The sequence below is a fragment of the Urocitellus parryii genome, chromosome 8 (assembly GCF_045843805.1).
Source record: "Urocitellus parryii isolate mUroPar1 chromosome 8, mUroPar1.hap1, whole genome shotgun sequence".
Lineage (NCBI taxonomy): Eukaryota > Metazoa > Chordata > Mammalia > Rodentia > Sciuridae > Urocitellus > Urocitellus parryii.
Window position 1 is genome coordinate 87,689,311 of NC_135538.1, and position 13,052 is coordinate 87,702,362.

General features: G+C 30.3%; 1 protein-coding gene across 1 annotated transcript in view; it reads right to left on the reverse strand.

Moving 5' to 3' along the window:
- Adgrb3 (adhesion G protein-coupled receptor B3) overlaps window positions 1-13,052 on the reverse strand; it is a 671,006-nt gene that overhangs the window by 397,201 nt on the left and 260,753 nt on the right. Inside the window, exons 3-4 of the mRNA XM_026391342.2 lie at window positions 12,277-12,387; window positions 5,861-6,022 (exon numbers count right to left, since the gene is read on the reverse strand). Of these exons, the coding sequence (XP_026247127.1) occupies window positions 5,861-6,022; window positions 12,277-12,387 (273 nt within the window). The remainder of the gene's footprint in view (window positions 1-5,860; window positions 6,023-12,276; window positions 12,388-13,052) is intronic.

Here is a 13,052-nt window from a genome sequence, read left to right on the forward strand (position 1 = left end):
ACAGAAATGAACCTCTGGAGTTAAATTTGCATTTAAATTACCAAGGACCAGACTAATTCTTCTAATACTTGTAGTGTGTGAGAATTAAAAACTTTTATTGAATCAGAAAATGAAAACAATCTGAAAATTGATGGTATATATTTCAAAAGGTTTTAAATTTCATTTTAGAAAATCAATATATTTTATTAAAATTTTTTGGTTCAAAGTAACCACCTTTGCTTAAGAGGGTCATTTTAAACACTTGCATAAGATCCTCTTCTTTCCCCCATTTCAAAATGAGTGGTAAACATGAGGATCTCTTTCTAATGGCCATAAAAATCAGAAGACGCTCTTCTTTCTCTGACAGCTTGGGAGAACTGAAAGTACTCCTAATTTGTATAAATTTCATTAACAATCCAAGTTATATAACAAAGATTATGAAAACATAACTATGAATATACCAAGACTTCACATATTTCATTACAAGAGATTAAACTTGACCAGACATAACAACATGATCTTTGTTCCTTCATAATAACAATTCTGAATAAATACTGGTATCTTTTACAAAAGACTACCAGACTTCACAATTTAGATCCCTTCTCTGAATGTTCAAATTACTGCTGTCATCCCAAACTTTATATTTGGGGTAGTAAGCCATAGCACCTTGTGGACAACACAAATAAAATGAAGTCAAGAAAAAAAAGTAGTCTTCTGTTGAGAAGCTCCTGTCTTGATGTGAGCTTCTGGCCTTAGAAGACTCTAAGTTCAAGGTTTCAGAAGAGTGAAATTCCACTCACTGGGAGGAGTGGAGAGGGTAAAATTTATAGTAGAAAATGACAAAAAAATTGCCCATTTTCTCTTCAGTATTGGCAGGGGTAAGCAGAAATTCATATAAAGTGGCAGAGGAATTATGTGAGCAAATACAATATATTTAGAATTTTATTCATGTATATGCTGACCATAAAAACATTACCTTAAAAACATCATAATATACTTAAATTTAGCTAACTGGAAAATGTACTACCACATAGGATTATTATTTTTGTGGTGAAACTACTTAACATCATATTAAGAATACAATATTTTGTCACTGAGTACAGCTAGATTTAAAAATTCTACAATGTGCATATATGTCAAAGCATTAGGTAATACATAGGTATATACAATTTAAAACATAAATAAATAAATTTAAAAAGAAACCCACAAATCTAATACCTTAATAATGAGGTATACTATTCTTTTCTATTTATGTTATTGAGTTACCTCAACTGGTGGTGAAAATATGTTCAAATATAGGGAAAATTAGCCAAATTTGAGTAATATTCAAACTCAAATTTGAGTAATATTCAAATTTGAGTAATATTCAAAGATTCTATGCTACATGCTGGGAAAATATTTTAAAGTAGCATAGAAAAAAACAAGAAAGTGAAATAAATTAAGATTTTTTTTTTCATTTTTCCCAAGAAAAGTTGGAAAAACTAAAGCCAATTTATATCCATTAGTATTAGGATAGATAGTAAGATGATATTTAATTTTAAATATACACATATAGTTTTAAAATATGTGCATATTAATATATATGAGTGTATGTGTATATGTATATATAATCAATTATAAAATGATATTTAAAAGTAATTTGCATGAATGTATTTTTAAGTAAAATTTATATTTTTATCAACTTTTGTACTTCTATCCAATTACCAAGATTTCTCCATTTAAAAGCAACCTGTCTTCTCCTTTTTCTATATAAAATATTAACACTATCTGATTCATATTTCTGGTTCTCTTCATTTTCTATTCTATAAAATTATATTGCTTTAATATGCACTGCACAATACCAGAAAAAATGCTGAATTGGCAAATTTTCTCCATGAATTTCAGAAAATACTGATTAATCTTGATGGGTTTACTTAAATCATGGAACAGGATTCATCAAAAATTAATGTTACTTAGTACTTTTTAACAGTCTTTATTGTTACATGGTGACATTTCATGACTTATTCACATCATTTCATAAAAGCTTAAAATGTTTTTCATTTGACAAAGGTAGTAAATTATTAACAATTTGTTATTTTAGGTAGTATTGAATTAGTGGGAAATTATATCACATTCTTTATAATATTTAAAGACATTTCATAAGACATTTATTAAAAATTATATGTTTTCATTTTAAAGGAGAGTTGTTACATAAATTTTTCTACTTTTTGGCAAATATGAAAATCTATAAATTATATAGTCAATTTGAAAAATAATCATAAAAAAAATTTAACTTCAATAGCTTCATCCATTTTATAGTTTTCTTCTTTATCTTTGGTACCAGCTATATTATCATATCTCTTCTTTGTGTTGACCAGAGGTATAATTTAAAAAATATGAAATACACAAGATATATTATCACCAGATTTTAAATTATCTACAAAATTAAATAATAAATAATTAATAAAAATATCCATGATTTAGATTTTATTGTAGATAAAATAACTCCTTTCAGTGAAAAGTTTTTTCCTTAATAAATAAATGGATATGACAACTATGACATTTACAAAAATAAAATCCAAACTTATTTTTCAGCCTACATGGACATCTATTGAATTAGGATACATATGGCATAGATCAGTGATTCTCAACCAGAGGCAAATCTGTCCCCAGGAGACACTGGGTAATGTCTGGAAACATTTTGGGCATCAAAACTCAGAAAAAGATCAAGTGCTAGAGGTACCTAGTGAGAGGCCAGGGATGTTGCTAGACATTGAATTTGCAGAAGACAGGCCCCCCTGCAACCAAGATTTATCATCAGAATGCCAACAGCCAATTGGCAGAGGTTGAAAAACTACACTTTAGACCATAAATCTAATTGAATCAGGTTGGTAAAATATAGAATTAAATGTAGGTCATTTTCTCAATTTGCTTTCTGTTTATTCCATATTTTCTACTCTAATTAATAAGAGCTGTTAAAGAGAATATAATGTCAAAGCAAAAATTTTACAAGAGGTCAGATATCTCAGATTCATATTAGAAATAACAGTTTTAATAATTAGTTTTTAAAAATTCTTTGCAATTTTAATAGTTTGAGTAAAAGTTTATTTATAACACTAGTGATCTATCTTTTATAGTACAAATAAATATAATCTCTAATTCTATCATTCCATATGTTTTATGGAAAGTGACTTTAATATTCAATTTTCTGTTTCTTGTGTCATATTAATTAGTTAAATGTTAAATATATTTTGAGTTTCCACAGTATTTCAAGTTGGTTATTTGTTTCTGAACTAATTTTCTTGGGAATTTATTGTTTTAGAAAGATGTTTACATTGTTTAAAATACTGTTTAAATTTTAAACTAATTTAAAATTCACTGTTTTCAGCTTGGCAGACAATTAACCATAATAGTGAGCATAAAATATTTCAAAGCACATACAATAACCATGTAAAATAAATTGCAATTTCATAAACTAGAATACTGATCCTACATTTTTAAAATTAAGAAGTTGCTAAATTATTCTTTATATTTGGAAAATTAAATATAAATTAACAAAGTTCATTATCTTTAATTAAACAAATTGAACTATAACAATGATTACAAGATAGACATTTCTTATCAGTATTATTCAACCAAATTTAGAAAGACAAACATCCCTCTTTATGGTAAAAAGGAATTTAGTAATTGCTTATATCTTTTTCTATAGATGTAAGGATAAAAGGCTAAGAAATCAATAAAAACTTTGTAAGCAGAGAACACTGCTCAGTTTTCTAGTCATCAGACAGAGGGAGAGAGCTTGGCAGTTGCACGTGGGAGAAGTACTCTCTTCCTGCTACAGATGCTATTGGTGCCCAGTGGATGCTTATTCAGCAGCCTGTGGCAGAAGGATGGAGATTTCCAAATGTCAGCTTATGAATGTGCATAGCTGGTGAGTGGACATGTAGCTCTGAATGAAAATTCTTTGGGACCTAGTCAAATGCCCTTTGCCATTAGACTCTATCCTTATTATGTTGAAAGCCTCTTGACTATTAAATAGACACTGATGAGATAATTTATGTATCTAGCACAGCTTAAATCTCAAGGAACACTTCTGTCATTAACAAAAAAAAAAAAAAAGAAAACTTGATCATGGGACCCATAGAGTGAATACGTAGGCACCAGGTTAAGTAAGTGTTCTTCCAGAGGGTCACTGTACTCATACTCAAATGAAGATCCACAAGCATTTACTCTTGTGGTCTAAAGATTTCACTTTTAGAATCCTCAGATCCCACTTCTCTGATTGTTTTCCTTCTCCTGACTTGTGTCTCTCTCTAGACTCTGCTCTGTGATCCCTATTTTCAAGCATCTTTTCTCATGGTCTTCTCCCTTCCATGACCTCCTTAAGCATTTATTTTTAACTGAATCTTTTTAGTTTTTACTTTATGTTCTTTCTCATCTAGTCTGTTTCCATTAGCCCTTGTTTATTGTTCTTGTTTTAAGAAGAAATTACTGTTTTTTTGCATTCTTCTTTTTTTTTTTCATAGCCATCAATGTTTTGCCCTCTTTAACTTTAGTTCTTTCTTCATCTACTGCTTTCCTACCTTTCAGTTCTAAGATCTCCTACATCATTATCTCATTCATTCCTCCTACACCTTCTGCCCACCACTTTCTTTACCTGTATATCCCCCATGTTTTTCATTATTGTAATAAAAAACACATAACATAAAATTTACCACTGGAACAATTCTGAGTGCACAATTCAGCAGTATTAGGTATATTCATATGGGTGTGAAACAGATCTTCAGAACTTTTTCATCTTGCAAATAATGAAACTTTATTCCCATTAAACAACAACTCCTTCAGACTGTCTTTTAATGGATCCCACTTGCCTATTCTGTTAGGAAATTGGGTTTATTCCCACCCTTTTTTTATGCTACCCACTCTCTACTTTTGTTTTAAGTAACTACAGAATCAGCTATTTCTGAAAATGGAATTCAACAGGAAACTTTTAAGCATTACTTAGCAGATGCAAGGCTACTACAGTGCCAGTACATCTATATCCACTCCCTTTTGGAGGCCTCTGGAAAGACTGTGCAGTCGACAGGAATTTTGCTGTCACTTATCCACCAAAAGTTTAGAACAAAATATAAATATGTGGATTCCTAACATTCTGTGCTTTAGACTTTTTAAAAGAAAAGCCAGATTACTATTAATACTTTTTTTTTTAACATTTATGTCAGTGGTTCAAGAGGGAAAAACATCTATTAAATGCATGTGTGTACAGATATAAGAACCAAACTTTGATACAACATAAAAAAATCTGATCCTTGGTGGGTATGCTATTATGCAGTATTCCAGTAAACATTAAACATCTCTCTCTTTTTCTTTAATAACTTTATTTTTTCAAAAGAGTAAATGATTCCTACAAGAGTAATTACTTCAGGGAATTTAATAAAATAAAATAACTGGTCTTTCATCAGGAACACTAATTTATCTTATAGGGTTCAATAAATGGTAGGAAAACGGCTGGCTATTTGGCCTGAAAGACTGTGTCAATCCCTGACTTAAACAATATCTATCCTATTTCTAGCATGCTGTAAAATTATATTTTATTCAAGCATTCGATTGGGCATTTTTGACATATAAAATATAGGAAAGATATGTAAGCCTTATCCTACAAGAAGCAGATACAGAAATGTGAAGCTGGTATTTGCCACAGGAAGTCAGTCACTTATGTAGGTTCTTCACTGCTCTGAAATAATCACATAGATAGTAAAATATCACAGTTGAGTAAGAATTACACTTATCCACTCTAATTAAAATGTCTATACCCAGTTCAGATGAAAATAACAAATTGTTCCAAATGCGTAGCATGACATAATTCAATAACATCCACAGTTGTAGTTGCTGCTAACACTACCTGGACAGAGGGCAGTGTTATTGCAAACCCTTGATTCTCTTAATGGGCCGCTGCAGTGTGTCCCGTAAGGTGATACACAAGTTCTGGTTCGCACCTGCGACCCTTGACCACAAGTAACTGAGCATGTGCTCCACTGGGACCACTCTTCCACACCAGATTCACCTGCGTGCAAGACAATAAATAAACGTGAAATACTGTCTTGAATACTCACAAGCATTATACCAAACTGACATTATGACATGCATGAATAATTTCAAATGTAAAAATATGATAGTACATCAAAAGGTACAAGAAAACATTTCAGAGAAAAACAAATTTAAAGAGGGACAAATATAATGCTGATACAAAGACCAAATTGGTTCCAGTCTTGTTAGTAAAGCTACTCTTCACAAATTTCACTGTCCTATTGACAAGGAACAAGTCAGCATTTTTCAATAATAATTATAGTTGAAGCAATTCTCTTCAAGCCTTTGACAGGAAAGAAACTAAATGTATGTCAAAGCTCACTATGTGGTTTTGGTGAACAGGAATATATGGGTGTGTTCCTAGTCCTTTATTGATAACACTCTTTCTAATGCAAGATAAATGGAGCCCTGAGAATTTGAATCAATTTAACTGTGTTGAACACCAACAACTTTTTTGTAAGTTACTCCATGTGAAACTTTTATTTTTCCATCCTATGATAGCTATTTGTTCTGTGGTATTAAAAACCTTTTGCTCACAATTTCACCTATAATCTAGAGAAGTGATATTTACTCAAATTGAAAGAGAATTTCTCTATAATTTCTATTACTTTAGTATGGGACTAAAATTTATTCCAGAATAGGGCTCCAAGATGTTAAATAATGTCTGAATTCATTAACTTTCTTGGAGTTGGCTTCATCCTGAAATCATGTCTAATTTCTATTATTATCTCAATTCATGTCCCAAGGAGATGCAGCGTTGAGCATTTTAAAGACCATTGCAATGGGCTTCTAATTCTATTCTGGCATCACCTCCAGGATGAATTTTAAAATTGGTTTGAAAGTTGCCATTGCTTCTCTTCAAATTCAAATTGCATCCTATACCTGCTAGCAGTAACTAAGTTAACCATTTGTTTAGCTGTTGAAAACTTTTATAGATGAGGTGTTGTTTGTGAAAACTTTTCATCATTGATTAAATAGATCAAGGGGCATTCTAACTCTATTTTATAGATTCTGTCTGGAATTTGCCTTTGGAATAGAATTAAAAGGATAGTAATGGTAATTCATTTGTTGTTCTTTTCTCTTTGAAGAGTAAACAAATGATTTAGATATTATTTTCAATGCTATTCAAGGCAGCTGGTTCATAAATTGGTGCCCAGGGAAAAGAGAAGTTTGGATCAGAACACAATTTGACACACTGATTTCTTATTTGAGAAATCTGTTGAGAGGGAGGGAGGGAGAGAGAGAGAGAGAGGGAGGGAGGGAGTAAGGGAGAGAGAGAGAGGGAGGGAGGGAGGGAGAGGGAGAGAGAGAGAGGGAGGGAGGGAGGGAGAGAGAGAGAGGGAGAGAGAGAGAGGGAGGGAGGGAGGGAGAGAGAGAGAGGGAGGGAGGGAGGGAGAGAGAGAGAGGGAGGGAGGGAGGGAGAGAGAGGGAGGGAGGGAGGGAGGGAGAGAGAGAGAGAGAGAGAGAGATATTCAGCTGAAATAAAACATGTGCTTGTTGAAGTAGCCAATTTTATACTCTGGTGTAATCTGCATATTCCTTGAGGGCTCAATTGAACAACATGCTTGCATATAAGCACTGGTCCATATACCACACTTTGAGTAGCATGGTAATGAAGTATTTGCTCTTATATTTGTTTGCATTGTGCACTCAAAGGCAGAAATAATGATGCACTGATAACAAGTCATATACCACAAGGGCACAGATAATGGTAACTAGGATGACATATCTATCAAATAGGGCTCCTTTTTGATATTGCAATTGGTTATTCTGTAAGTAGTAAAGATCATTTTTGATCACATTAGTATTTTTACCTTCATGAATTTGTATACACTAATTTCTTAAAAGTGTCCTTGGATTATTATTTCAAATGTATTTAAAGACATGTCTCCTAGTTTGTTCTTTTATATTAAAGAATATTCTAGCAAAATTGAAAGTCATCATTTTAAAATCCCAATAATACGACAATGGTTAAAAATATCCACACCTGTATCTATGTATACACACATGTATATTTCACAATGAAAAATGTAAGCTTAAAGTTAGGGAAAATATAATGAATTTTTAAAATGATCTCCCAACCTATTTGTAATGAGATTAAATGATGTATAAATATTATGACTGCATGTTATTTTAAGCAAGAAATTATGAATGTGAATTCTATAATAAGTGAAATGATAAAGGGTATGGATAAAATTAGTTCTATTTTGCCATAAAGCAGTCCTCTTCCCTGGCTTTGTCTAATGACAGAAAAAAATATACTTTAATTAATTAAACAGAGCAACGAATTAAGATCAGGGTCTACTTTTTGTTCAAATATTTTAAAACTTGGATATTTTAAATATTTAATGCTACAATGATGCTCAATAAGCTAAGCAGTTGTTCCTACATCATGAAAGGTTGATAATAAATGCTGAGAATTGGCTTTCTTCACTCTCCCTCAAACTGATGGTTCATTTTGTTGATCAAAAATCAAATTAATTATTTAATTAATTAATCATTAAAATGCATACTGGTTTTCAAGTTTTGGATCAAAATTTATCATTGTAACAGTGACCTATGTGCCAAAACAGTCTTGTTATAACTCAAATGTTATCTTTCAAATGACATTTTCACTGAATAATTATTTATATGTTGCCACTTCCATCTTCATGAAGGTGTGAATACTATTCTAGATGATTGGGTCATTGTAAGAAATGATTAATATACATAAGAAAGATATTTTTAAAATACTGACATTAGAATAGTAAAGTATAAGACAAAGTCTATTATTTTCAACATGTATGTCTTTCGACATAACACAAACTGATCTGGTGTCCTAACTTGTAACTGAGATGAGATCCAGTAGATGGCTTCAGTATCTAAGGCACTATTAAGGCTCTTTATCTTGGAACAAAACACAAAAGAAAACTGGAAAAGTCTTGCAATTAAAGTCAAATGACCTAGGTTTGATGGTTTGATGAAAAGCTATTGGACTCTGTGACTTTGAGAAAGTAACTTTGTTTCTTTGAATCTCTTCAATAAAAAGAGTAATACATCTACCTTACAACTTTTTTCTGTGGATTGGGTGAGATGTGTAAGAATACATTTTAAATTATGAACAAAATATTAATATAAAATTTTGCTAGTATGTTAAGATCATGAAATTAAAAACACAATTTTAATTTTACTTTTTTATTTTACTTTTTTTATTTTAGATAACATGTACATATTCCTAAAATGTATGTATTCCCCAAATGGGCTGTTCTTCCTGTTGTAATAAAAAACTATCTTTCTAAACATGTTTATAAATTCATTTGATGACTGATGCTAAAAGCATCATAAGTGTAGTTAAGATGACATAGGCCATTTTGTTGGCATTTAATTCAGATGTCTATTTTACATATATATATATATATTTTACATATCTATATTTTATCATTTAATTTCTCTTAACCAGATAGTGTCTTAGGCTACCAGACCATCATCATTTATTTTCTAGTTAACTTACATTAATTATCTGACTGACAAAAAGTTATTTGATATAGTTATGATACTTCATGAAAGTATTACTTTATAAAAAATGTCACTCTTATTCTACAATTTTTTTTTTTATTACAGCACTTACTAATCACATTAATACAGGAGAGAGTAGGTTACTCATTCTGGGAACTAATTTTTAAATTATAAACTATGATGGCTTTTGCTTTCATTTTGCCATGATTAATATAAAATATTATGTTGTCTTTTATGATTATTTACCTCTAGTGCATTATTCCTTGTTATCAAATTAGTTAGTAAATTTTTATAATTATCATATGTAATGGGAATATTTTGAGAGACAAATAGAGAAAATTTATAAATCAATCTTAATTTATAAAATTTCATAGTGTGACCCCTGTTTTTATATAGACTACCTTAATATCTAAAGAAATTATTCAGGAACTATTTAAAAAATATCTTCTCATTTTAGCTTTATAATTGCTTATGATAAATTTATGAATTTTATACATTATTAAAATAACACACTTTCTAGTTTTATCCCATTATTGTAGCTACTTAATTTTAAAATAGGTATTATACGTGTATTTATATTTGCTTACACTATCTTTGAATTAAAACGGAATAATAAATATAAATTATTTATGAATTCAAGTCCCTGATCGACATTTTGAGAACCTTTATTCTGAAGTTGACTGCCTTTTCTAAGTTATTTTTAACAACATGGGGAAATGATTTTAAAGCTCCTCATGGGTTCATTTAGTAAGTGACTTATCTATTTACTAATTTATGTGTCACTACAAATGTATATTAGCTATAAAACAAGGATTAGAAAAGAATGAGTAAATGCAAAACTTAAAATTAGTAACTCCTGTTTAACAAAATCAGTATTTCTTGAGGTGTGAATCTGCCAAAAGGGTTTTGGTTGCAAATTATGAATTTTCTTGGTATATATAGTAGGCACATCCAAAAACTGAATTTGAACAATGACTCCTGGCCAAATTGCATAATATTTAATGCAGAAACTTATTTTACTGTACTATTGAACATTTAAACCTATTTTTCTTCATTTTATTCTCCCAGTGACCCACTTTTCAGGAACTTCAGTAAGCTAATATTTGTCACCTCTTTTGCACAAAGGACACTCTAATCTTGCAGAAATGCCTCATGAGATGCTGCCTATGAAGCTGATAGTCAGCTCATTTTCTATCCATGATTTAAACACTCCTGATCTCTGTTCAAGTTTGAGATTTTTGCTCCTTGTTAAGGACAAAAATACATGTAACATTCTGGTAATTTGCCTGAATTTGGTATCATTGTTGAACTTGATCAAGTAAATAGAAAAAATTTTATTCACCCTCACTTAAATAAGAAGGTGTACTAGAAGCTATCCAGATAAGCAAGATTTTTACATTTTTGGATTGGCTGTAACATATATTTCTAAACAACTAAAAATACATTCCTTATAGAATTTATTCTAAATATCCTGTTCTGATAACTTGACCTACTTGCAATGGATGTCTTAAAATGTAACACTCACCTATTACCAAGAACACAATTCATAAACAGCATTTGCATTTTAAGTTGCAGATTGGGGGCTACTGTTCTGGATAGATATTACAAGAAAATGTGAACTGAAGTAAATATGCATTTTGGGGAGGAATGCCATCAAAATCAGTCTGATCATCATGTCTGAGAATTGGTCATGTACTTGATACCTTTCTAATGTTAAAACAGTCAACATTGAATGTATAAAATTTTATAATGTATAACAAAACTCTTAAATTTCAATATCCTAAAATAAAGGCAACAGCTAAAAATGTTCATAGTATAATTTAAAACACTTTTTCATCCAAGGAGATGCCACATGCAATGTATCAGATGGAATTATAGCCCACTTATTATGAGTCAAATTATGAATTCATCTGTTTGATCAAACTCTATAGCCTAATGTATGATATTCAGAATATTTATATTTATGCATTTTTGAAATTATTTAAAAGAATGCAGTTTTCAGTCTTTTGGTGTATGTGTGTGTGTGTGTGTGTGTGTGTGTGTGTGTGTGTGTATATATATATATATATATATATATATATATATATATATATTTGAGAGAGTTTTAAAAATAATCTAGTCAATTTATAAATACAAATTTTATAAATCATAAATTAATTTTTGTTGATATTTAATTATCTAGAGTTGTATTATAACTTAATAATAGACTGTTAGCTATTTGCTATTTAGCTTATGTAACAATTCTTTTTAAAATGATTTTTAAATGATATATTAAATTGTTAAAAAGTTTTTAATTTCTATGCATATTCTCCATTGGCTAATATTTATAGATAGTACAACACTTGAAAAAATATTCAACATGTTGAATTTTGTTCAATTTCATCATATAAAGTCCTATTTAAATTCCAAATTCTCAGTTAATTATTGAAGAAATAACTGCTGTCTTCTTTTAAAAGTTTAATGGTACATTTTCAGTGATTAATTAACATGAAGAAATAATAATATGTAAATCTTAAGTGTCCCATACTCAAAACAAAATAATTCTTACACATTTCTTGTGCACTTTTCAATTCAAAGCTACTTTATTTATGGACTTTAACTGGTGACAAAAAATAAATGGCTCAAAAAAAAAATCAGCTCCAAAAACTGACAAATGTTTAGCAAAAGATTATGAAAACATGCAGTGGTTTCATTAAATTAACAACAATAAATAGAAAAATGTAACTAACGTATTACCAGTTTGTGCCATAAATTTAGCAGCATCAGCTTGTTCCTGAGGGACCCTTTTTTCATGAACAGATCGAGGTCGCTGACTTTTAATTGTATGATCTCCCATCATTCCAAATTCTAAAGACAGAATAAAGGTATATGAAAGCTTGTGTGTAGACATTTCTCACAAATTACATTACTGTCTCATGCAATATGTTCCTACACATACCTAGAAGTTACTGATTAAATTCACAGTTCTAAATGCTCTAGGCTGATCTGCTTGGAATATCTCTAAACTCAAGTCAGAAAACCTAAAAACATGAACAAGGTTTCAAGAAACAATAACAGTCAATGAAATGACACATCAGGTTTTAAGTTAACGTAATTAACAGAAATACTGTACTCATTTCTGATAATATTCTGAATCAATACATCAGAAAAAAATACAACCACAGTGTTAACTGTTGTTTTTCAGAAAGAGCATCCAAACTGGGTAGCAGCTGCCTCCTTACTGACTAGAAATCACCCCATGTTTTCAGCACTTTTTCTAAAACATGGGGTGCTATGTAACCTAACTTCTCTGTTATTCATTTGATGGACTTTATTTTTATTCAAAGATAAGGTTATCCTTGGTGTCTTAAAAAGCTCAGAGAAAATGGTGGCCCTGGTAATTCTTTCCTGCCCTAACCCAAAAATAATCCCTTACCTTTCTCCTAATCTCATGTATAACAATGTTTTCTCTTTATTCAGAAAAAGAGAAGGATTCTAGGTTTCTGTTGCTTAAACTTTTTATAGCAAAACTT